This window comes from Nycticebus coucang, chromosome 9 (assembly GCF_027406575.1).
Source record: "Nycticebus coucang isolate mNycCou1 chromosome 9, mNycCou1.pri, whole genome shotgun sequence".
Classification (NCBI taxonomy): Eukaryota; Metazoa; Chordata; class Mammalia; order Primates; family Lorisidae; genus Nycticebus; species Nycticebus coucang.
Window position 1 is genome coordinate 91,280,641 of NC_069788.1, and position 24,561 is coordinate 91,305,201.

Here is a 24,561-nt window from a genome sequence, read left to right on the forward strand (position 1 = left end):
CATGCCATTTGTAGTGTGGACAGCCCCCTAGGATCCCTCCTGAGCAGGACTGGGACTGACCTGGCTTGTCCCACTCTAATCCTAAGTGAGGTGGCAGGTCATGCCCACTCCTGGAGTGGGGGTGGAACCCCTCAGAATCATGAGGGCTGGAGAAGAAGCAGTTTCCAAAACTCAAGAAGGCAGGACAGAGCAAGAATCACCAGCCCACCTCCCCAGTGTGAGCCAGGTGCTGTGTTGGGCCTGAATTCTTCTTTTCCCAAAGCTCTTTGGGATGGGTTCTAGAATTCTTCCATTTGTTTGTTTGACAGGACGTAGGATTTATTGGTAGGCACAACCTAAGGACAGGCAGTACAGTGAAAATCCTCCTGAGTATAAGACCCACCACTTGTCCAGGGGGCCTCAACTGGGGATGTATTTGACCCCACAGCCATCTGGGATGAATTGCTTCTCAGCCACCATGTCCTCAAATTCATCTGCATTAAACTTGGTAAAGCCCCACTTCTTAGAGATGTGAATCTTCTGGCAGCCAGGGAACTTGAACTTGGCCCTGCATAGGGCCTCAGTAACATGCTTCTCATTCTGTAGTTTGGTGTGGATGGACATGATGAGACTTAGCCAACGTGAACCCTGGCCATAGTGCCCTGGGGCTGGCTTTTTTTTTTTTTTTTTTTTTTGAGACAGAGTTACTTTATTGCCCTTGGTAGAGCGCTGTGGCGTCACAACTCACAGCAACCTCCAACTCCTGGGCTTAGGCAATTCTCTTGCCTCAGCCTCCCAAGCAGCTGGGACTACAGGCGCCCACCACAACACCCGACTATTTTTTGTTGCAGTTTGGCTGGGGCTGGGTTGGAACCCGCCACCCTCAGTATATAGGGCCGTTGCCCTACCCACTGAGCCACAGGTGCCACTTGCCCTGGGGCTTTCTAAAGGCACCACCCATACCTGTCCAGAACCTAGATTGGGGATAACACAAGGTCTAACACATGAATATTGAAGAGGAATGTCTCAAAGTTCCCTCAGACCAACCCATATAAGCAGTAGGCTGCATACACTACCAAGGAGGCTGCTGTTTGCAGCCATTGCACATAGGTCCCCGTGAGGAAAGGAGCATGGTCTACTTAATAGCTGCAGGGGATTCTCCCATTTGACAGATGAGAAAACTGAGGCACAAGGTACAGTTGGGTCTGGTTCTGTGTTTTCTTCTTGGGTACTTACCCTACCTCTTCCACTTGCAGTTGTCTCCTAGGATTTCTTCTAACCCCCTGAACCCTGTTACGCTCAGTCCTGAGCTTTTAACTACTTCCTGTTACCCCTGTGGTTGGAAGGTGGATGTTACCATCTTCCTGCAATTTCCTCTCCATTCTAGGGCCTGGGCCTGCCCCCAAGCTGCTGAGCATCAGAGCTGTTTCCATCGTATATTTCCTTTGCTTCTGCCCCTAAGCCTGTTCCTTTCCCAGCAAATTGGATCCTGCTTCTATTCCTTAAGGTCAAGCAAGGGGAGTTGCTCCCTACAAATGAGCAATTGTTCCCATACCTGACTGTTTTACTCCTGAGCAACACCTGAGAGTGTGACAACCCCCAAATCTCTCTTGGGCCCTGCTTCAGACTTCTTGAATCACAGTCCTCAGGAGGGGACTTCGAATTAGTACTTTTGGTAAACTCCAGTGGTGATTCTTAGGTCATCTCCCTGGCTTTTGGGATCCACTGGCCCAAGGGGTAAAGGCCAGGCTGCAAGGTGACATCCTAGGCCTCTGGGACATGCCCCGGTCTATATCATTTATCCTCCTTCTCAGCGCCCCTGCCTGCCTTTGTAGGGGGGTCTTACGCTCCCACATTCCCAGACACCCTTGGAGAGGGAGCTCCTCACATCACCCTCTACCTTTCCCAACACCTGTCTGTAGTTACCCTCATTGCTCTGTGAGATGGCAGATGCTGTCCCCTCTCTGAACCTATCTCTGATTGCTGTCCCTCCTTCCCTAAAAGGATCAGTCTTTTGGTGAGTATTTTAAGTTCACCAAGGATATACTGTCTTTGGATTTTTGTGTTGTTTTGCAAGTACATCCTCCATCAGTATCCAGCATTTGGAAAAGAGAGTTTGTATTTATGAGTTGCGGGGTAGATCTCTGCCTAAAACTTGACTAATGTAGTGTTTATCAAGAAAATGAGGTTTAGACCAGGCAAGGTGGCTCATGCTTGTTATCCTAGCACTCTAGGAGGCCAAGGTGGGTATTGCTTGAGCTCAGAAGTTTGAGACCAGGCTGAGCAAGAGCAGGACCCCATTTCTACTAAAAATAGAAAAACTACCCTGTTTCCCCGAAAATAAGACAGTGTCTTATTTTAAGGTGTGCTCCCAAAGATGCGTTAGGTCTTATTTTCAGGGGACGTCTTATCTTTCCTGTAAGTAGGTCTTATTTTCGGAGGATGTCTTATTTTTGGGGAAACAGGGTAGCTGGAAGGCTGAGGCAAGAGGATTGCTTAAGCCCGAGAGTTTGAAGTTACTATGAACTATGATGATGCCACAGCATTTTACCTAGGGCAACAGTGTCAGACTCTGTCTCCAAAAAGAAAAGAAAAGAACGTTTAAATCGCAGGGGTCATCAAACTATGGCTCGCTGGCCACATGAGGTGGTGTGATTGTATTTGTTCCCATTTTGTTTTTTTACTTCAAAATAAGATATGTGCAGTGTGCATAGGAATTTGTTCATAGTTTTTTTTTTTTTAAACTATAGTCCGGCCCTCCAACGGTCCGAGGGGCAGTGAACTGGCCCCCTGTTTAAAAAGTTTGAGGACTCCTGGTTTAGAGCTTATGAAAATTGCCTCCAGGTATAGGTTTTCAATAAAATACTTAAATTATTAATTATTATTATTATTTTTTTGAGATAGTCTCAAGCTGTTGCCCTTGGTAGAGTACTGTGGTGTCATAGCCCAAACTCTTGGGCTCAAGCAATTCTCTTGCCTCAGCCTCCCAAGTAGCTAGAACTACAGATGCCTGCCACAATGCCCGGCTATTTTTTTTTGTTGTTGTTGTTGCAGTTGTCATTGTTGTTTTAGCTGGTCTGGGTTGGGTTCAAACCCTCCAGCCTGGGTGTATGTGGCTGGCGCTCTTCCCACTGAGCTACGGGTGTCGCCCTATTAATTTTTTTTATTTCAGGTTAATTTGAGAGTACAAAGAATTAGTTTAGGCTCGGTGCCTGTAACCTAGGGGTTAGGGTGCTGGCCACATGCTCTGGGGCTGGTGGTTTCGAACCTGGCCCCGGCCTGCTAAACAAGAACAACAACAACAACAACAAAAATAGCCAGGTGTTGTGGTGGGTGCTTGTAATCCCAGCTACTAGGGAGGCTGAGGCAAGAGAATCGCTTGAGCCCAAGAGTTTGAGGTTGCTCTGAGCTATAACACCATGGCACTCTAATCGAGGGTAACAAAGTGAAACTCTTGTCTCAATTAAAAAAAAAAAAAGAAGGAAAAGAAAAAGAAGAATTAGTTTACAATGATTGCATTTGTTAGGTACAGCCCCTGTTGTAGTTGTGTCCTTCCCCCAAGAGCTGCAGATGCAGGTACAGATGTGGAAAGAAGGGAACACTTGTACACTGTTAGTGGGACTGCAAACTAATACATCCTCTTTGGAAAGAAGTATAGAGAATACTCAGAACTCCTAATAGACCTTCCATTTGATCCCACAATCCCATTAGTAGGCATCTACCCATTTTATCATAAGGACATCTGCACTAGATTGTTGTTGTTGTTTTTTTTTTTTGAGACAGAATCTTACTCTATCACACTGGGTAGGGTGCCATGGTGTCATAGTTTACAGCAACCTCAAACTTTTAGACTCAGATGATCCTCCTGCCTCACCCTCCTGAGTAGCTGGGACGATAAGCACCCGTCACAATGCCTGGCTAGTTTTTCTGTTATTAGTAGAGATGGGGTCTTGTTCTTGCTCAGGCTAGTCTTGGACTTTGCGCTCAGGCAGTCCACCTGCCTTGGCTTCCCAGAGTGCTGGGATTGCAGGTGTGAACCACCACACCCAGCCTTAATTATTAAATTTTAACCCTTATCATTACCTTCCCTAGTACAATAAATCTTAGCTTAATGTTGTCAATAGATTCTTGGAAACTGTGATTTTAAATGAAATGATAGAAATAAGAGTTAAGTTCCTCCTGCAGAAGGTGGGCTCAAAAAAAAAAAAGGATGGGTTAAGTTCTGTGGCACATAATCTTGTCCTTGTCCTCCAAACATCAATTTAGACACACAAGTTAACCTGATATCTTTGGATGTGGAAGGAAACCTGAGTATCTGGAGAAAACCCATACAGATAAGGGGGGTGTGTAGCTCCACACTGACAGTGGCCCCACTGGGAATCAGTTTTTTTTTTCCTTATTGACATAATAAAAGAAGGTTGAATGAAATGACATTATCTGAGGCCCTGCTGTGTGTATGCTCATTGAGGAGAACACAGGAAATCATAAAGGCGAAGCCATCGCACCTTCCTGGTATCAGCCCGCCTACAGTGAAGTTAGTGCTGCAGGCCGTGGCCTCCCCTCTCTTCCTGGTACCTGGTGTTTAAGTGGGCTCAGAACGCGCTAGGCACCCCAGCACCATGGTCCCAGGCCTCACGAGGGGTGTTATTTCAGCTCCTCTTTGAGGAAAACTTGTAAGCTTTTCATGATAAATCCTGAGCTGTCTTCTGCCTTGCCTCCTCCATCAGTTGATTGATGGATGCCTTTATATGGCATGTGTTTAAAAAATAATTTAAAACATAAATTTTTCAGTTTTTAAGAATGTTATAGGCATGTGATGTACAATCCAAGGATGTAGAAAGGGTATGTAGTGAAATGGAAAATTCCCCACCCACCCCCAGCTGCTCTTACCCTTGATCAGAGGCTGTGTTGTGGTCATTGATCATTTTCTTTTTTTTTTTTTTCCCTTTTTTTTTTTTTTTTTTTATTGTTGGGGATTCATTGAGGGTACAATAAGCCAGGTTACACTGATTGCATTTGTTAGGTAAAGTCCCTCTTGCAATCATGTCTTGCCCCCAGAGGGTGTGGCACACACCAAGGGATCATTTTCTTATAGTATATACATAGGCACAGTCTCGTCCTAGGTGATGTTCTTTTTTTTTTCTTTTTTGAGACAGAGTCTCACTGTGTTGCCCTTGGTAGAGTGCTTAGTGTCACAGCTCACAGCAACCTCCAACTTTTGGGCTTAAGTGATTCTCTTGCCTCAGCCTCCTGAGTAGCTGGGACTACAGGTGCCTGCCATAATGCCTGGCTATTTTTTTTTTTTTTTTTTATAATTGTCATTGTTGTTTTTTAGCAGGCCTGGGCTGGGTGCGAACCCGCCAGCCCTGGTGTATGTGGCTGGTGCCCTAACCACTTATGTCTGTGAGGTGATGAGGCACATTGGAGTGTTCAGTTAATCACTCAACAACCAGTTCTCTGGTTTCTCTTCTTCCCTACAACCTCCATGTTCCTCCTTACTCCCTCTTCCCCTTTAGTTTTGTAATTCAATTTCTAAACTTTCTACCTATGGCAGGATTCCATCAAGCTGTTCCTTAAGAGTATCAAGGTTGTTGGTAGCTTTGTTCTGGAGAAACTGCCAATGAAGAAATGAGGCCTGGTAGGTTGGTTTGTTTTCCTGAGAGGCCATGGTGGTGTGCTTGGGATTCTACCACCAGAGGGAATGGGTGTTTCTGCCCAGCTCCCCATTATACAGAGGCCCTGGGGGCTGGCAACCCTTCCTGGTGCTGCCCAAGCCAGCTGTCCCCTGATGGTGGCCATGTTGGCTGGGGGAAAGCCGGCTCCGGGCCAGTTCCTGTGCTTCTGGAACCCGGGTGCCTCTGCTGGATCGTCCTACTATGGGACGTAAGCCCCCTCCTCCCTTATGGGGCTGCAGAAAGCTTCCATCAGTGAGCACCGAGGGTGCTGAAAGGAGAGCCGAGTCCCCTCTTTTCTGTCAGTCACAATTTTATCTGTTCCTGGTGCCTGCGCTGCAGAGGAGCTGTGGTGGCTCCTGGGAGCTCAACCCCACTTGGGATTTCAGCCAGTCTTTTCTCTAGGTTACTTTTTTTGTTGCTTTCTTATTTTATTCCTTCCATCTGTTTCCAAGTTAGAGGGTTTTTAAAAATTTAAGACTGGGGGAGGGAGAGCTGTCTGGGATGATGTAAAATGTGGACGGATTGGAAGTGACCGCTTTTGGCTTCATAAAGAGATGAGAGCCACACGACAGGATAATCTGGATGCCGACAGGATTAACTCAGAAGGAAGCCAAGGCCCAGCCCCGGAGCCTGGAGGAAGCCCGCTCCAGCTGGGGTGGGTCACTCGCACACCTCTGTCCTTGCCTGTCCTGTCGTGCAGTCCATGTCCTCGGTTGTTTGGGGGTGGGGGACGAGGTGCACTGGCATCCAGGCTGGCTCCTCACAGGCCTGTGCATGTGGCCTGGGGCAGGTTTCCCACACTGATGCTCTCTGCAGTTCCCTCAGCCTTCCAGCGGGCCGGGGTGATCTGGGAGTGAGGTGGGGGCTTCGAGGTGTGTACACAGGTGCTCAGATGTGTGGTTTCTTCGTGAGAAACCGTAGATCGTGTTTTCTTCTAATGCTGTCTGTCCCCTTATTGTGGGCTTTGGTGACCCAAGGTTATGCTGTATGTCTAGCCTGTCCCTCGTGAAATCATGCAAGCTGATGGATATTGGCCGCCATTCCTTTAGGAACAGCAGAGGAGCTGAGTGACAGTGAGGGCCCCCGAAAGCGTCAACCGTGGTGACTCTCAAATGGTTCCTTGGGACTGGTGGTTGGAGGGAGGGCCCACAGTGGGACCCGGTCTGCTCTCGTTGGTCTCTGTCTTACAGTCTTCTGTGTGACTCCAGTGGGGTTCTGCTCGTTGCCTGGCTCTCAGGAGGTGCTCAGGAAGCACTTGTTGAATGTAGTAATGGGTGGGTGTCACCGTAGCGGTGCTGAGGGTGACGTGCCTGCTCACAGTTGCCCAGAGCTTCCTGGGGGCTTTGTGTTTGTCCTGTTCCGTGAACTGTGAGCCCCTCGAAGGCCCCGACTATGGCCGTTGCTGTGTTGTGCCCTCCAGCGTGGGGTTCTTGGCATATGTCTGCCTTCGTTTGCCAGCACCTGTTTGTGAGTGTCTATACGCCATGTGGGCACCATAGCTAGGCACCAACACACAGAGTTTTTAAAAAAATTGTCACAGTCCTTGCTCCAAGGAGGCTGGATGAGTAAAGATTCCTGGCCTTGGCTGGTCACAGGCTTCTCTGAGAGTCTGCTGGAGGCCTTGCCTTTTTTCCTAGTGAGATGTATACGGCACCTGTCCCCCAATGCCTTTATTCCTGTAGACCCCAGTGGTCCTGGACCAGCACTGGTCTTGTCTCTGGGTGGTGGTGATCAATACTCCGGAACTAAGGGTTGGGAGAGTGGTGGCTCCATATTCTTCAGGAGTGTTGTGTGTGGGTGGAGGAGGGTATGGTGGGTCAGGGAAAGCCCTGAGGGAGACCCTCTGCCTGGGGCAAGTCCTGAAGGCCACCAGGGTGGGAGGTGTGTACCAAGGCACAGGGTGGAGACAGCCCTGTGTGCTGGAGCCACACAGATGGCATTTGCTGGGTTTGCAGTAAGAAATGTGGGGCTCAGAAGAGAAGGGTGAATGAGTCAGCAGGGAGCTTTTGTGTGCTCCAGGTAGACCCAGACCCAGGCGATGAGGCTTTTAAAATTAGGTAGGGTGAGTCAGGGTCTGGGGCTAGCGCATGACAGGCTGTGGCCAGCGGGGAGGCCAGGCTGAGGCTTTAGACCTGCTATGGGAGGAGCCTGGGGCAAGTCAGCAGGAACAGCAGTAGTTTCTTGGTGGTGGGTCTTGGAGCTGTCCAGGCTGGGGCTTTGCGTGTGGTGGCCCTAGGATTGGAGGGAGACAGATGATAGTCCACGTGGGGTCTCTGTAGGATTCTAGCCAAATCCCTCTGGGGAGCCAACCCTCTCCTGCCACTGAGAGGTGGTTTTGAGGGGTGAATCGAAGCTCATAAACCTTCCCTTGGAAAACTGTTCTGGGGATGGGATGAGAGGTGCAGCTTCTGCTCCCCCCAAAAAGCGCTGTTCACAGGCCTGCTCTCAGCTGGCTGTAGTGGACCCTCAGGAAGGGTGTGTTCTGCCCACCAGAGTAATGTGTATTTTCTCTGTTTTTCTCTGCAGGAAGCGAGGGATAGAAGTTGTGCAGGTGAGTACAGACCACACCCTCACTGTTTTTCAGGTGGAGGAGCTGTTAGTGCCCACCTTCCTCCTTTCTTCAAGCACCTGGGCACTTGGCCCTCTTTCCATGTTCATCTTGTTTCTACCTCTTCCCCCTGTGGATATGATGTGATTTCTGCCCAGGCTGGAGAATCGATGTGCCTTTGTCGACGGAAGGGGCTGACTCAGGGAGGGTTAGTTTGGGAGTCCTGAGGGCATGTGTGGCAGTGCTCGGGTGGGACGGTGTGGTAGCCACCCAGCCAGCCATCTGTCATCCTGTTTCTTTTGTTTCTTCACCCCTGGTGGATGTGGGGAAGGTGTTCATTAGTTGGAGAAGGGTGGAGGGAGGAAGGAGGGAGGAGGAAAGATGGATGGAGGGAGGGAGAGAGGGAAAGGAAGGGAAGGATGGAAGGAGGGTGGAGGAAGGAAACCTGAAAATACATGCAGACCCTATGTGAGGACCAGCTGTGACATCTGCACTAAAGGCTGTCCCTAGCATCTAATGAGCATTCTGTAAGACTCGAGGGTGGCCTGGCCGAGTTCTCTGATGCTGTCACTGTCTTTGTTGAGGGTGACTTTGCTGGTCCATGCAGCTGTGCTGGTTGGTGCTCCTTCTTGCTCTGCAGGCCTCCTCTGTAGCTGCAGAGAGGGTAACCAGATGAGGGACTAGATGAGTGCGAATGAAGCGCTGTCCCTTGCTGGAATATCTGAAGGTGGCTTCCTAGGATAATTGTGTACTGCAGAGCCCACCTTTGTTAACTCCAGCTGCAATCTTCCCTAGATAGGACGCCCCTTCCTCAGCAACCACTGGAGAGCAGCGTCCCTATTCCCACAGTTTTAGCACCCCAGGCCCAGAGGTGCCAGTGGAGGCCCCAAAGCCTCACCTGCTCCTGGGACCAGACTGGTGGGAGTGGTTGGCAGGGCCTGAGTGCCTTGGTCTAGTGGCTCTGGTGAAGGGTTGCTAAATTCTTCCTCCTGACCTCCCTCCTGGTAGTTATGGGTTGAGCTTGTCACCAGGAGGCTGAGGTTTATTTTGGGGTAGGGAAGTCATTTCTAGAACCCACACACCCATGTGTATCTGGGTTCTGCAAAGATGCATGACCTGCACTCAGGTTTTCTGGGGCCTTTGTTTCTCTGTGCATCATAGGGGGAAGCTGGAATTCCAGAATGGCTTAGAGCCATGTTTTCAGGGGCCACGTCTGATTAATTTGCTGTGGTTTCCTGGAGGATTTAAAATTTGTGAATGGATGAGGACAGGGTTTGATTGCTAATGCCTGCTAAGGGTACAGGTGTGAGCAGAGCAGCCACAGTTGTATGTCTCTTCATAGGGTCCAGTGATCTCCTGACTTATTCCTGCTGTGGGAGGCAGTGGCATATATTTGCCTTCTGGTCCTTTTTGATGGCTACTTGGAAATCTGTAGATCTTTTGCTGATGCTGATTTTTTTTGAGACAGTCTCCCCATGTCATCCCTTGGTAGAGTGTAGAATGCTGTGGCATCACAGCTCACAGCAACATCAATTCTTGGACTTAAGTGATTCTCTTGCCTCAGCCTCCCAAGTAGCTGGGACTACAGGTGCTCCCCCACAACACATGGCTATTTTTGTTGTTGTTGTTGTCATTGTTGTTTGGCAGGCCCAGGCATTGTTTGAACCCACCACCCTTGGTGTATGTGGCTGGTGCCCTAACCACTGAGCTATGGGCACTGAGTCTACTGATGCTGCTTTATCCACAGTAAGCTCTTGACTGATAGTTGGAGCTAATTGTGTCCAGGAATGTCTTAGGGCTGTCGTGTGGTTTGATGCTGTCACTTGTGAGGGTCCACGAGGGACTTGTCTTGGGAGCCATTTGTAGAGGCAGAGTACAGGTGTTCCCCAACAAGCACACTGCTTGACAGGGAAATAAAGCTGCCCCTCCATCCCTGACATGCGATCTGACCTGTAGCAAAGTGGGACGTCACCCCCATCACACCAGGAGAGAGGATGTGAAAGACAAGCGGGGGTCAACGAGCTCCATTTACATGGTTTCCTGGGAAGATTTAGACTGAAATCTTTAATCTACTTAGTCTGTGGGTGGAACAGGAGACTGGAGCCATTGTGTCACAACGTCCTTGGTCGAAGGGTTGTGAAATCTTTCTAGTCTTTCTTTTTTTTACACATACAGTCATTCCCCAGTGAAACCTTTATACATGCATCTGCTGTTCATTTTGATGGTGACTTAGGGCAGGAAGTGGTGGCTGGGGACCAGAGTGAAGCCAAACTGGAAATTTTCCACCCTGGCATCTAAAAATACAATCGACCGCAATGTCTTTCTGTTTACAATTCTCCTGGCATCCCTGAGAACTTTTAAATTTTGAAGAACTTTAAAACTTTAAGACATTGAGAAGGGCTTTTTGCAAAATTGGGAGGCAAGCCACTGCTTTTTCAAAATGAGCCAGGCTTCTGTGTTCTGTGTGCCGGGTCCTCTGGCTGTGGGGCCCTGGGAGCTGGAGGGGGCATTTGCCACTTGCTGGGTACAGCTGACAGTGACTGGAGAGGCTGAGCATCACCTTGCTGCCCGTGTCATGTGGTGTTTCCTGTGTCAGGTCCTCTAGTGGGCGTTGTCCTCCTCTTTGGTGGTGGCCCTTTCAGCAGTGAGGAGGCAGAGGCTCAGAGTGTTGTGACTTCTCTAGGGGAGTTCAAGTGGTAGGGTTGGGAGTCCATTTGTCTCAAAAGTCCATGTTTGTTTTTCTAACTGGGTCCCTATACTAATAGGCTGCTCTATTTACTAAATGCTTCCATGCTTTGGCTACTATCCAAAAAAAAAGATTTTGGGGCTCAGGGTGAGGACTCCAGACTGGAAGATGCTGGTAAGATCTTGGGGGCATTTGTTTCTGTCAGGGGAGTTATTCCTCATCTAGTTATTTCATGGCAACAGTAGCAATGTCAATGCTTAACAAGTGTTGTGGACAGTGGTGTACTAGGCATTGTTCCATTTGCTTTAAAGTAACATTTGTGTGCAACCTTCCAGAGGTAGGGGTGTGAGCATATTTAAGAAGATAAATTTTGTAGCTCTTCAGCTTCTTGTGCCTGTTTCTGTGTTTGTGAATGAGCTTGTGAAACTCTCTTTCCCTGTTGCCCCAGAGATTGTAAACTCTCCTTCCCTGTTGCCCCAGCCGCCCCTTTCCCATGCTCTTTCTTCCCATCTCAGTAGAGGCAGTGTGCGTAGTGGTGAGGGGTGCAGGTTTCTGCAGAGTTGCCAAACCACTCTGTGTCAGTCTGCCCACCTATGAAGTAGGGACGTCGTGGTGCCTTTTCCCTGGCATTGTCGTGGAGGACTGAGTTGATGTAGGTAAAGTAATTGGCACTATGCCTGGCACACCAGGAAGCTGCTGTCTGCAGGAGAATCACACTGACTATCCACAGGCAGACTTGACCTATGGTGTGAGACCACAGGGCCTAAGACCCTCCCAGTTGTCAGGAAGTGGCCATCGTTATCCTGAGGGTAGGGAGGTATTTGCTGTTGCTTGCTTGCAGCAAAATTGAAGGAGGACCTGATTGAGCTGTCAGCTGACAGCACATTTAAGAATGACTTTTGGTAGCAGATTACTGTAGTTCTTGGTGTATAGTTCCAAAGGAATTCAAAGAATTTGCTATGGTAAATCTTTTCCATCTTTTTCTTTGAATAAATGGTTTCAGTACTTGTATTTACAAAAATTGAAAAATAGAGATAGAATCGATACCCCCCCCCCCCCTTATCTTAATCTAACAATAGGCTATCCTGGCTCAGCTTGCCTGTGGCTCAAGTGTCTAAGGCGCCAGCTACATACACCTGAGCCGGCGGGTTCGAATCTAGCCCGGGCCCGCCAAACAACAATGATGGCTGCAACCAAAATAATAATAATAATGATAGCTGGGCGTTGTGGTGGGTGCCTGTAGTCCCAGCTACTTGGGAGGCTGAGGCAAGAGAGTCGCTTAAGCGCAAGAGTTTGACGTTGCTGTGATGCCACTACACTTGACTGAAGGTGACAAAGTGAGATTATTAAAAAAAAAATTCCCACTTATTTCTTCAGAGATGTGTTTCTAGTATTTTATACATATATGTTTCTGCTGTGTTGATCAATTTTATGCTAATAGTAATTATAGTAATAATTCAATCTAGGAGAAAAATTTTGACACTTAAAGCTTTATGATCACACGGAATTTAAAAAAATCCACATTTATATACTTTTTTTTGACTCAGTAGTATAGTGGGATAATCAATGAAAGGCTTTCAAATGTGGGCTAGTGCAAACATCTCTGAGGAAAGTGGATTGGAAATTGGAGTTTGATGAGGAAAAAGGAGAATTGTTAGATTTCCAACTGTTAAAGAGCTTGTTATGTAATTTTAAAATGGATGATGGTGGATCTCAAATTGCTATGATATTTGGATTCCATTGGATCCATTTAAAAGAGAAATAGTAACAGTTTTATTTTAAAATGTTAATATTTACAGTATGTTGGAAATTACATCCTCTACAAGTATTTAAACTTACGATGAGAAATTTTAGATGTCAACTTGAAAATGTACAAATAGATATGTAGTTCTAAACATTTATTTTGGGAGGTTTGGCTTGAAGGCCATTGCTTTAGGATATTACCTTGTTTACTTCTCAGAACCATGTTGTGAGGCAGGTGCTTCCTTGGAGAGGGACAACAGTGGGACTCAGGCTCAGGTCTTCAAGAGGCCCTACTGGGGCTGGGCCAGGCTGACTCCAGGCTCTGTCTGACTCTATGTGACATGGAACGGCCTGTTGACATTTCGTTGGCAGTGGACTTGTCTATGGACTGACTGGCCTCCCTTAACCTGGTCCTTTAGGCCAAGTGATGATAATAATGAAAGGCATGTGGCTCCATGCTCAGGGCTGCTGGCGACGCAGGGCAGGAAGCTGCAGGTGAGCCAGAACCCAGGCAGCTCAGGAGGAGTGCAAGTCTCCTTTGTATCTAGTGCTGAGGCTTGGCCTGGGACAAGGGGAGACTCAGCAGGACTGAGTGATGAGATGCCCTTCACCTCATGTTTAGAGAGGCTGCCTGCCTCACTGTGATTGCTGCAGGTACCTGTCTGCCTTACTTTCTTCTTCTGTAGTATTATAGTGAGGATGCCGAACACACAGGCTGCCCAGGACTTCACCATTTCAGTTGTTTAATAATGGGTGGCATTCAGCCTTTGAAGGGAGAGCCCCTTCTAGCCAGGGGATGTGGATTGGGCAGACCTGGTTCTCTTTACAGTAGCATGTGGGAAACCTCTTCTAGACAGCTGCTATGGACTAAGCAGCAGGTACTGGGGACTCAAACACCATCCACAGTCAGGTCTCGTCAGCTTTCTGTAATGTCTGCAGGCAGCAACCAGTGACCAAGGTGGGCAAGGACACCAGACAGGCACGAGGAGGGCCCTTACTGAGCCTGTTCAGTCAGAAAGGCTTCCTGGGGGAGGAGCCTGGCTAGTGGTGATGGGGCTTGTCCACACAACAGAACCTGTCTGAGAGGCAGGGTCCAAACCTGCAGCCCCAGCCAGGTTTCAAACTACTCCCCAGGCCCTTCTTCTAAAATGCCAAGCTGCTAATAGGACTGAGTGCTGAGAACAACACAATGGTCCCAGCATCTTCACCCAGAGAGCCCTCAGTAGAGAAACTATCCTTGGTTTCTGGGTCACCTGTGGGGAGTAGGTCTGGGGCAGGACCAGGCAGAAGGCTTGCACCAGCTCGGCAGGGTGCTGTCACGTGTGAGGCATTTTCTACTCTGATCTGTGGGGGCGAACTCAAGAGAAAAGAGTGCCATTGTGGAGCAGTCCTGAATTTGGTGGAGAGACTCCAGAACAGGGCACCCATCAGCCAGCCAGCCTCCAGCCTGGGCATCCTTAGGAATGTGTGTTTGCACCCTTTTCCCTGCTCCAGCATGTTCTTGGGGTTGCTTTTCCTCAGTTATTTTAAAAGATCAGGGAGAAGGAAATGTCTGTTAGCATGTGCGGGCTTGGGGTTTTATTTTAAAATGCAAATGAGCAAGCTGAAGTGTGGGAAATACAGTAGCCGATTATAGATACACTGTTGTCCTTCCAAATTCCCTGAGAATCAGGCATTACAAAACCCAGTCTCTGGAGCAGCCGCTGTTTCTCAAGCAGGCAAGAAAGTAAATAAGTTCCTCCAGCTTGCAAAAATGTGAATGGCGGACACAGGCCTTTCTGAGGGTGATTTCTCCAGAGCTCGCTTGTTTGAGATGCTGGGGTTCTTCGTGTAAGTGTTTTTCTCCCTCTCTGTACCACCCTTCCTGGCAAAGAGGTTGGGTGGCAGATCAAGCCACCAAGAAGAGACAAGACTGAGAAAGAGACAGACATTAAGACCCCGAGAGATGGCCCGCGTGCTCAGAGCTAAGGCAGAAGGACCAGCCAGGGGAGGGAAAGATGGCAGCCACGGCAGCTTGTTCAGATAGGTGTGTCGAACACAAGCAGCAGAGACTTACATTTCCTGATTTAGAGCCAGAGGGAGAGTCATGTGGTTGCATAGTATGCTTCTGTTGAAGGATTGATTATAAATCCTAATTCTCCTTTTCAGCATTAAAAAATGCATTTGTTATTTAGGTTGTATTTTCACATGGTACTAAAATTGTTTTAAAAGGTATGCAGATAAAGGTGTCAAATGTTCCACGGCTGGGGTCCCTCTGCCGGGGTCCCTCTGCCACGCGTCCTCTCTCCCCAGTGTGCTGCCACTGGTGCCCTTAATAGATTTTCCCCTATGTTATTGGGGTGCAGGTAGGGTTGAACACCTTTGAGCATTCTTCTTTCTCCCTGTTTTCTCTGAGTAAAGGCCTTTATTCAGCGAGCCTGCCATCCTTGGAACTGGAAGAGCCCAAGACCAATATCCTATTCATTCTCATTATGGGCAATGGCCCTTGATGTCCACGTGAGCCTGACGCTGACCTCTCAGTCGACCCCAGAACCTCCAGGGTAGACTGCCATGGGGTTGGGGAGTTGGCTCTGCACACAATGTTCCCACTGGTTCTTTGAGGCTAGTTAGGGACATAGGTTGTTTGCAGCTGTGCCTGACCTCCCTGTGGGTCCAGACCTCGTATTGAGTTTCTCTTAGTCTTTTTTCTGGCCGTGTGGTATCATTTTTCTCATCTCAAAGTAGAAATGACAGTCTACAGGACTCAAGACACCTAGCAGGTATGTTGAAGGAGTGAGAGTTGATGTTTTTCTTCACCTTTTCTTATGAGCAGTGGTGGCATATGAAAGGAGAAACTACAGCTGCAGATGAAGGAAAGTGCGTTGCCTCAGTGTAAAGAATGTGGTCTTTTTTTTTTTTTTTGTCTCCCCTCCTCCAAAGTACTACTTCAGGGTTTCCAATGATTGTGGATTTTAGCCTTTTTAAAAGTTAGGTTAGATTTTTTTTTTTAATTTGAAATGCAGGTATTTTTCTTTTTTCTTAAACATTAAACATTATTATTATTATTATTTTTTGTTTATTTATTTATTTTGCAGTTTTTGGCCAGGGCTGGGTTTGAACCCGCCACCTCTGGCATATGGGGCCTGCACCCTACTCCGTTGAGCCACAGACACTACCCTAAAAATTATTTTCCTACTCTTTTACTTAGGATATATAGTTAACAGATATACAAATTTATCTGAAAGCATGATCATCATAGTACTCTTTTTTTTTTTTTTTTTGGTAGAGACAGAGTCTCACTGTACTGCCCTCGGGTAGAGTGCCGTGGCATCACACGGCTCACAGCAGCCTCTAACTCTTGGGCTTACGCGATTCTCTTGCCTCAGCCTCCCGAGCAGCTGGGACTACAGGCGCCCGCCACAACGCCCGGCTATTTTTTTTTTTGTTGCAGTTTGGCCGGGGCTGGGTTTGAACCCGCCACCCTTGGCATATGGGGCCGGCGCCCTACTCACTGAGCCACAGGCGCCTCCCCATAGTACTCTTTTTATACTAATGACAGGCAGGATGCGGAAGAAGAGTTACATAAATCAGAATCTGCTCATATCAACTTTTTAAATTAGCCATTAAAAAAAGATCGTATCGGGCGGCACCTGTGGCTCAGTGAGTAGGGTGCTGGCCCCACATAACAAGGGTGGCGGGTTCAAACCCGGCCCCGGCCAAACTGCAACCAAAAAATAGCCGGGTGTTGTGGCGGGTGCCTGTAGTCCCAGCTACTTGGGAGGCTGAGGCAGGAGAATTGCCTAAACCCAGGAGTTGGAGGTTGCTGTGAGCTGTGTGGCGCCACGGCACTCTACCGAGGGTGATAAAGTGAAACTGTCTCTATTAAAAAAAAAAAAAAAAAAAGATCGTATCTTGGACGATACGGGAAAATGGCTTGTGAGTGCTGTTGACTACACTGATCCAACTTGCTGTTAGAAATAGAAACTCCTACTGCCTCGTAGGCCTGCGGGGCTTCCGAGGACTGTGGCTGTCAGTTCTAGGGTGGGTCTTTCCCTGGCCTTTGATTTGGCTGAGCACGTTCCTTTTAAAAAAAAAGATCCCACATCCTATGTCAGGACAACAGAACTCGGCCAAGGAAGAGGGGCACCCTGTGCTCCAAGGTGCTGGGACCCTTCTTGCAGGCCCAATAGGCTTCCAGAGCCCCAGGTCACTCCACCCCATGCTGAGTTGGGACTGGATCTTCCTGGTACCCACCAACCTCAGTTGGCCATCAGAAATTTAGCAGCTTTCTTGGAGTGTGTCAAGCAAGGACCATAAAAGCAAAGGCAAGGATTGAGGAATATGGGAAATAGGAAGGTGGTGGGAATAGGGAATTGAAAGAGCTAGAAGCAAGATTCTGCTTTTAAGGAGCCACCTGTCCTGGGGTTGAGTTGCTCATAGCTATTGCACTCAGAACGTGATTCCCAGGTGATCTGGGCGCACATCACAGTTGGAGAAACTGGTGGGAATACTGGACTTCTCAAAGATTGGTGGCCACTTGGGCTGGGTAGAGCACCTCGGAGCAGTGCAGATGCAGGGCTGAGACCCTGGGGAGAAAGTGTGTGCACATCAAGTCCCTGGACCCTGCTCCATGCCCAGCTCTGTGCACTGCTGCCACAGTCAGAAGCAGGAATGGGGACGTGCCTTGCCTTCAGGTAAGTTCTGAAGGCCGTGAAGAACCCTTGGGTTGGGTGAGAAGCTGACATCTCCGCTCCTATCACGGTTTGTGCTTTTAGATCTTCCGCATGTCACCTTGCCTGTGACATCTCCCCTGCTTTTCCAGCAGCACCCCCTATTCCCTGTAACAGCCCCCAAGCTGTGTTTGTGTCCCGAGGCCACAACTTTCTAGTCTCCAAGGATGCGTAGCCTGGCCATGGTGTGTGTTCTGTTTGCTGGGTGAGTGAATTAAGGACTGAGCTGTTGCTCCGTGCAGGCTGAGGCAGGCCCTGAGGATCTGTGTTTGCTAAAAATAACTCTGGACTATTCTTTTGCTCATTAAATAATATGTGCTCGTTGCTGAAATCTTGGGAAATCAAGACAGGACTAAAAATGAAAACCCAGAGATAATCTGAATGCAATTGTTACTGTGTTTTCCTCTAGTCTTTCTCATATCTTTACATGAAATGTGCTCCTTGATACATACGGTACACATCCAAGTTGGGCTTTTCTGTGTCCATAGTTTTGCCACCTGCATTTGGGGGATGGATGAGCACTTACTTGTGCTATTTAAACATCTTGGAAATACCATTGTGGCCGTTGCGTCAATTTTCCCTTATCCACATGTCTCAGCACCTACTGATGGAACCATTTCTCTGCTCCAGAGCCTCAAGTCCTAGGTTACTTCTGGTTTATTGTTACTAACAGTGTTGCTGTGGATGTCTTTGGAGCTAAGTCATATCTCTGGTTATCTGTTAGGGTTGATGTCTAGAAATGAGTTTCCTGAGTTTAAGGCTTGGAGATCTTAGGGTGTAGCAGTGCCAAATGGCTTGTAGACTGTTTTCGTTCCTTTGCACTCCCGCTGGCAGTGCACACCAGGATATATCTCAGGCCAGTGATTTGTAGTTCACATGCCTAGTCCTGTGTAAGCAGCAGGAGGTGGAGGGATTCAGGGATGCACAACACAGCATCAGACTACAGCCAGCACTTTGATGAGTAAAGCAGTGTGGCCACCACTCCACCAGGCTGCCTGGGGTAATAATTACAGGCTGACCTTGATAGAGCACACCCTTTGTGCCAGCCACAGTCAATTTACATATATTATTATTATAATTCTTGTATTCCTTGTAATAGTCTTGGTAGCCATCTCCATGTTGTGAACAAGTAGACTGAAATAGAGGTTGAATAGCTTGCCCGAAGTTGAGTACTTAGCACATGGAGGAGCTGCAGTTGGAACCCAGGCAGTTGGGCTCTTGAGCGCTTGTTTTTTTTTTAATTATTATTATTGTTATTATTATTATTGTCATTTTAGTAGTAGTATTGTTTGGGTAGAGTGCTGTGGTGTCACAGCCCATAGCAACCTCAAACTCTTGGGTACAAGCGATTCTCTTGCCCAGCAAGTAGCTGGGACTACAGGCACCTCCAAAACACTCGGCTGTCCTTTTTTTTGTTGTTGCAGTTGTCATTGTTGTTTTTTAACTGGCCTGGGCTGGGTTCAAACTGCTAGCCTCAATGTATGTGGCTAGTGTCCTACCCACTGAGCTATGGGCACCACCTATTATTGTTTTTATTTTATTTTTTTGAGACAGAGCCTCAAGCTGTGGCCCTGGGTAGAGTGCCGTGGTGTCACAGCTCATAGCAACCTCAAACTCTTGGGTTTAAGCGATTCTCTTGCCTCAACCTCCCAATTAGCTGGGACTGCAGATGCCCACCACAACACCTAGCTATTTTTTGGTTGTAGTTGTCATTGTTGCTTGGCAGGCCTGAGCTGGACTCGAACCCACCAGCTCTTGTGTATGTGGCTGGCACCCTAGCCACTGAGCTACAGGTGCCGAGCTGCATCTTCCCTATTTTATAGGTGAAAAAACTGAGTCAGAGAGCACTCACCCCAGTCCCCCATCAGGCATATGGTGGAGATGGCGTCCAAGCTCAGTATGCTGGCTCCAAGGTTATCTCTTAACCTCCACACTCCAGTGCTGCTTTTGCATGATCTCTGAACCAATGGTTCCTTTGAGTTCCCCTGCCAGGGTATCTCTAACCTCAACTGGCCCTTCTGGCTGCTGTTCTCAAACAAGCTCCATCTTGTTACTGCTTGACCACTGCACCTGGGGTGCAGGGTGAAGACCCATTCCTTGGAGGGGCTCAATAAAGCCCTTAGCAGTTGGTGCCTGCTCCAGGGAACCCAGCCTGGGCCCTGAGCCTGAGTGTAATGTCCACATGGCTAGACCTATTCCCTCAGTTTTCCATGTCCCTTCTTCTCTTCTATCTAGGAGACACCTGTTGATCTGTTGAGACCAGGTTCATGGTCTCCTCAAAGCCTTCCTCGACTCCGTTCCCCCACATCTGCCCCGCTGTCGTCTGGGCCCCCCTCCTGTGTCCTCTGCATCCAACCTCATAGGCATAGAACATCTCATTTCATGGTATCACTGCCTGCTTTGGGGGCTTTTCCTGTCCTTCTGAATGAGTTCCTTAGGTCCATGGACCACACCTTGTTCTGGGGGCCATGACAGTCTATGCATTTTCTGGCATGAAGATGCATCTTACCAAGAAATCTTTGGAAATCAGTGGAAAACAGATATTATAGAAATATGTGAATTAGAAATGTTTTCTATCATTTCATTCGCCAGAAGTCTCCATTGTTAACTTCGCTTTTTTTTTCTGTGCCTGTACTAACATGTTCTTTTTTTCCCCCTCTCACTCTTGGTCTGTGACACCTATTTAACAGCCTTTTAGTACATGGGGGTGGGGATATTTCATGTGATGGTTGTGGCTGATGGTGCCTTTGAATGGAAGAGATAGTTGGGTATTTGTATTTGTGAATCTCGGGTTCTTCATCTGTACTGGATATGTGCAATGGTGGGCCTGGGGAGAGATCCTTCTCGGCACAGGTTCTCCAGTCATCTCGTATCATTTTGAAAGATCAGAAAGTATTCACATAGTGGAGGTCATTTTCTACTCTCATGAAGTGCTAACTTGTTAGGTAATTTGCCTTTTAACTATTTTCAGAAATGGAAAAATGAGTTGCCTTCATTAATTTTATAGTCTAAGAATTTTCCTGGATTCGCTTTCTGTCTCTTTTCCTAAAGGAAAGGCTACTGAAATACAAGAAGTAAACCAAGGCCCAGGAGCAGAGAAGAACATGATATTCACTGGTAGCCCTGAGGGTCGTCCCGAGCTTCCCGGCAGCCAATGTTTGTGGGGGAAATGAGATCAGTTCTCACAGGAGGGAGAATGGAAACCGTGGAGAGGATTGAATCTTCCCTGAAATATTAAAGAACCCTGTGACTGTCAAAAATAGGAAATCTTTGTCTTGACTTGGATGAAAGGGGAGAATTGTAACAGAAGCAAATGTGTCCTGGGCACATCCTCCAGGAGTCTCTTGTGCAGGGCTGTTACACCTGGGGGTGGGGGTGGAGCCTCTCCTGCGCCCCAGCTCCCTCTTCCTCCTCTGCCCAGCCAGCTTCCATTCTCCAGAACCCAGTTCACCTGCAGCTTCACTGCGGGGTCAGGCCTCACTTCTCCGGGTGTATCAGCTAGGATTTATCCTCAGCTGCCAGTAGCTCACTAGATGTAACAGTAGTGTATGTTTATTTCTCTCTCATGTCAAAGAAGCTGGATGTGGGCAGCCCAGGGCTGGTGTGGGAACTTCATAGGGTTGTATGGACCCCTGTCCTCTGTTGTGCCACCATGTCCTCCACACAAGGCTTGAGATGGGCTCCTTGCTAGTGGTGGCTGCTGGGGCATCGGTTGTCTGGCACTTACATTCCAGGCAGCAAGAAGGCAGCAAAGGAGTGAGGCACTCCCACCTCACAGCTCAGTCTGTTTTCACTAGATGGCCTCCCTCGACGTTCTGTGTTGATACTGCCAACTTCATTGCCCTGGTCACTTTGGAGCCACACCTGGCGTCTGGCAGGCTGGGGAGTGTTAGGCTTTCCCTTGGACACCTGGTCACCTTGAATGGATTCAGGACTCCGTTATTAAAGAAAAAGGGGACAGTGCGGAGGAGGTGTTGGGCTGCAGCTAGCTAGCCATGTCTGGTGCACTGGGCTCTGGGCTTAAAGATGGGCAGATTACTTGTCCCCTCTGAGTTCTGTTTCTTCATCTGTAAAATGGAAAGAATAATGAAACTGATCTCAAAGAGTTTTGAGGACTGACAGAAGCCAGTAAGGACCAGCTCGGAACCTGGTACATAGCTTGTTCCCAGAAGCAGCTGTTCATTATTACTTACCGGTGCCACCCCCGTCATTGCTGTCATCCTTATCATCATTGGTCCCTGGGAAATACGAATCTAAATGGGTGTTGTATACTTAAATGATTGGATAGATAGATGAGCCAAAATAAAAGGATCTCATTTGATGTGTTATCACAAGTAAAGAAGCCAGAAATGTCTGTAAGGTAGTTATGTCTGTCTTAGTTATAGCAAGGCTGACCGGGGGTGCTTGGGCTTAGAACAAATGTTGCCCTGGTTGGGATGCATTCTAGGGTACAGGCTGATTTACTTTCTCTTGGGGAGTCAAGTCCCCTGCACAGCAGTTTCATGGCTTTTTGAAAAATTTTACAAATCCAGAGCTGTAATTTGTCCGTTTTTCCCCTCTCTCTTGATCCACCCTGGCTTGAGAGGTCCCTGGGAAACACAGTGGCTCCCGACTTTCTCCCAAGTCTCTGATGTTCTGTACAAGTGGCAGGCAGAAGACAGTCCTTTCAGGGACCTGGTTACTCTGGGTGCTCTGTTCTCTTTCCACAGGCCTGTTTTCAGCACAACTGTGAATCTAAGTCTTTTTCTGCTGAACTGCGTAGAATGGCTTTAGAGTGTGCCCTATAAGGAAATCCAGGCTTGCTGGTGCCTGGCTCTGCAGCTGTGTCCCAGGAATTTGGTGGTGTGGGGGTCTGTCGACACTTCTGCAAAAGCCACTTGTGGAGGCTTCCAGTGATCTGATGGGAAAGGGGCGTAGGGATGGGGAGGGCTTTGACCATGTGTTCCAGGGAAACATTTAGAGCTCCTGGATTCTCTGCAAGAAGACCACCAGCCCTGGTGTCTGGGTAGTAAGCATTGAATAGGATTACTGAAGATCTGTGGAATACCTGTGTAAAAATTCCAAAATGCGTTTGTTGTCTTTGGGCTGGGCTTCTGTGAACCAGTCCAGATAGCAACAGCGGTAACGTCCTGTTTGTGCCTCCCCTCCTGGGTGTCCAGTGAGAGGACTGAGGCTCATCCTGGTAGAGATCGGGTTCTAGGGTGTATGAGGGCAAAGCCATGGCTTTTCTCCTCTGAAGCCTGCCTGCTTGGTGAGAGTCCAGTGACCTGGCCCTTGTTCCTGCTCTGTCCCTTTGTAGCTGTGTAACCGCAGGCAGGTGGCACAACCTCTCTGAGGCCCATCTTCTGGGTGGTGATAAGACTGATGAAAGAGATGAAGTGAGGGCAGGTGAGAGAGCCTTTTGTAAAACTGTCAGGCCCTCCTAGGGGAGCCCTGGGCAGTGTAGGGCTGTGTGCTGGGTTGTGCGGTAGTAAGGACCTTTCAGCCACTCACTGATTTTTTTTTGCTCCTGAGACGACTCGAGGAGTCTTGTGAAACTCTCCTTCCTGTCTCCTTGGGTAGAACTTTAGTGCTGATTCTCCCGTCTTAGGTGCGTAGGCCCAGGGGTCCCTGGGCAGGAGTGGTGTGGGTTTCCTGGCATGAAAGCAGTCCTTGGCTCACTCCCTTCACCCTGCCTGGGTAGTATTTTTGCCCCAGGCCCTGCCAAGTGGAAATAAGTTATTTACAGTGTTTTGACAGGATTGTCAGAAGCCTGGATGGGCAAGGATGCCTTTGGGACTGAGCTAATGGCCTAGGAGTGTGGATTAGGGGAGGGGTTTAGTGTGGGGGAAAGAGGCGAGATAGAGAGATGGTGGGGGCAGGGCCCACATTTATTGAGTTTGATAAATAAGCCCTGGGCTTCAGGGACTGGGAGAAACAGGACTTGAATAGGGCTGAATGCTCAGGGCCCTCTGTTATTTTGCTGTCAAGGCCTCAGTGCTTTCCTTTGTCCAGTGGACACAAGGACCTCCGCCCATCCAGCTTAGCCCAGGGAGGCGTTTGTGTACAATAGGCCAGGCCTAGGCCTTGACTGTGAACCAGAGATACCCTCCATCTGGGCTAGTATTAACCTGTTTCATTGCTTAGAGCAGAGCAGAACAGGCCTACGTCCTGCATGATTTTCTCATTCTCCAGAAGGGAGTTTGAAAATATCTTTTGGGAAGGTCCATAGAGCCTCCTGTGTAGCTTGTGAGAGCAAAACATGCACCCTCCCCACCCCCAGGGTAACCAGTAGTCATACTTCATGCATGTTCTTTGAGCATAGAATGGCCTGAGATTGGTGCATTAAAAAAAATTTTTTTTTTTTTAGAGATGAGGTCTTGCCTCATTGCCCAGGCTGGTATTGAACACCTGAACTCCAACGACTCTTCCGCCTCAGCCTTCTGAGCTGCTGGGATGACAGGTGCCACCACACCTGTCCTTGATGCATTTGAAAGTATAGTTGTGATGCTGTTGTGACCTGCCCCCACAGGCATTCTGACCACACTGTTGGTGCTTCCCTTGTGGTTAAGTGTTCTGCTTGGGCTGGTTTTCTCACTGGCTGCTTGATACTCCCTGATTGTTTGGTTCCCTTGGTGGGTTCTGGCCATGGTTCTGGGTTGTCACCATTCTAAATCGTATTGTGATAAACATCTAGTTCTGATGTTGTTGGGGGAAGTCTATGATTATGTCTTTGGGCTATGTAAAAAGTCATATTTATTTTTTTTGCAGTTTATAAAAATGACATATACTTCTTGAGGGAAACAAAAAACCACACAGTTTGGATAATTGTAGGAAGGGCACTTCATGTTAGAGTTTGCCCTTCTAGACTTGAATGCCTTGTTCCCGCCTGTGCACCAGGTACTTACAGGATCTCTCCCCCTCCTCCCTTTCTTTCTCATGTCCCAAAGCCACCCCCATCCACCCATGTTAGGTTCAGCTCTGCTGATGGCATTGTGCCCTGTGATTGCTCTTGGCCAAAGGAAGGGTGGTGGGGAGTGTGGACTTGTGAGAGGGTGGTTGGTCCTAGGGTGGCCTCCTCACCGGTGAGTGTTGTTAAAGCACTTACCATATAACTTGGCTCAAAGTCCTTGTCCCGTAATCTGTGGCAGCCGGGGTGAGGGGGGTGTGGGGGGGCCGGGGGTTAGGATTCATCCCTATCCTTTGGCTGCCAGTTTGTATTCAGGGAACTGGAGTTCAGAA

At 48.3% G+C, this 24,561-nt stretch overlaps 1 protein-coding gene and 1 non-coding gene across 3 annotated transcripts in view; one reads left to right on the plus strand and one right to left on the minus strand.

Annotated features, from left to right (window-relative positions):
* The window catches only part of ITPK1 (inositol-tetrakisphosphate 1-kinase), a 178,531-nt gene that overhangs the window by 40,311 nt on the left and 113,659 nt on the right, over nucleotides 1–24,561 (plus strand). For both annotated transcript variants that reach the window (XM_053601685.1, XM_053601686.1), the window contains one exon: nucleotides 8,181–8,205. In XM_053601685.1, the coding sequence (XP_053457660.1) occupies nucleotides 8,181–8,205 (25 nt within the window). The remainder of the gene's footprint in view (nucleotides 1–8,180; nucleotides 8,206–24,561) is intronic.
* Nucleotides 999–1,131, minus strand: LOC128595147 (small nucleolar RNA SNORA70). Its single transcript, XR_008382815.1, has one exon. It is a non-coding gene; the product is annotated as a small nucleolar RNA SNORA70 (small nucleolar RNA).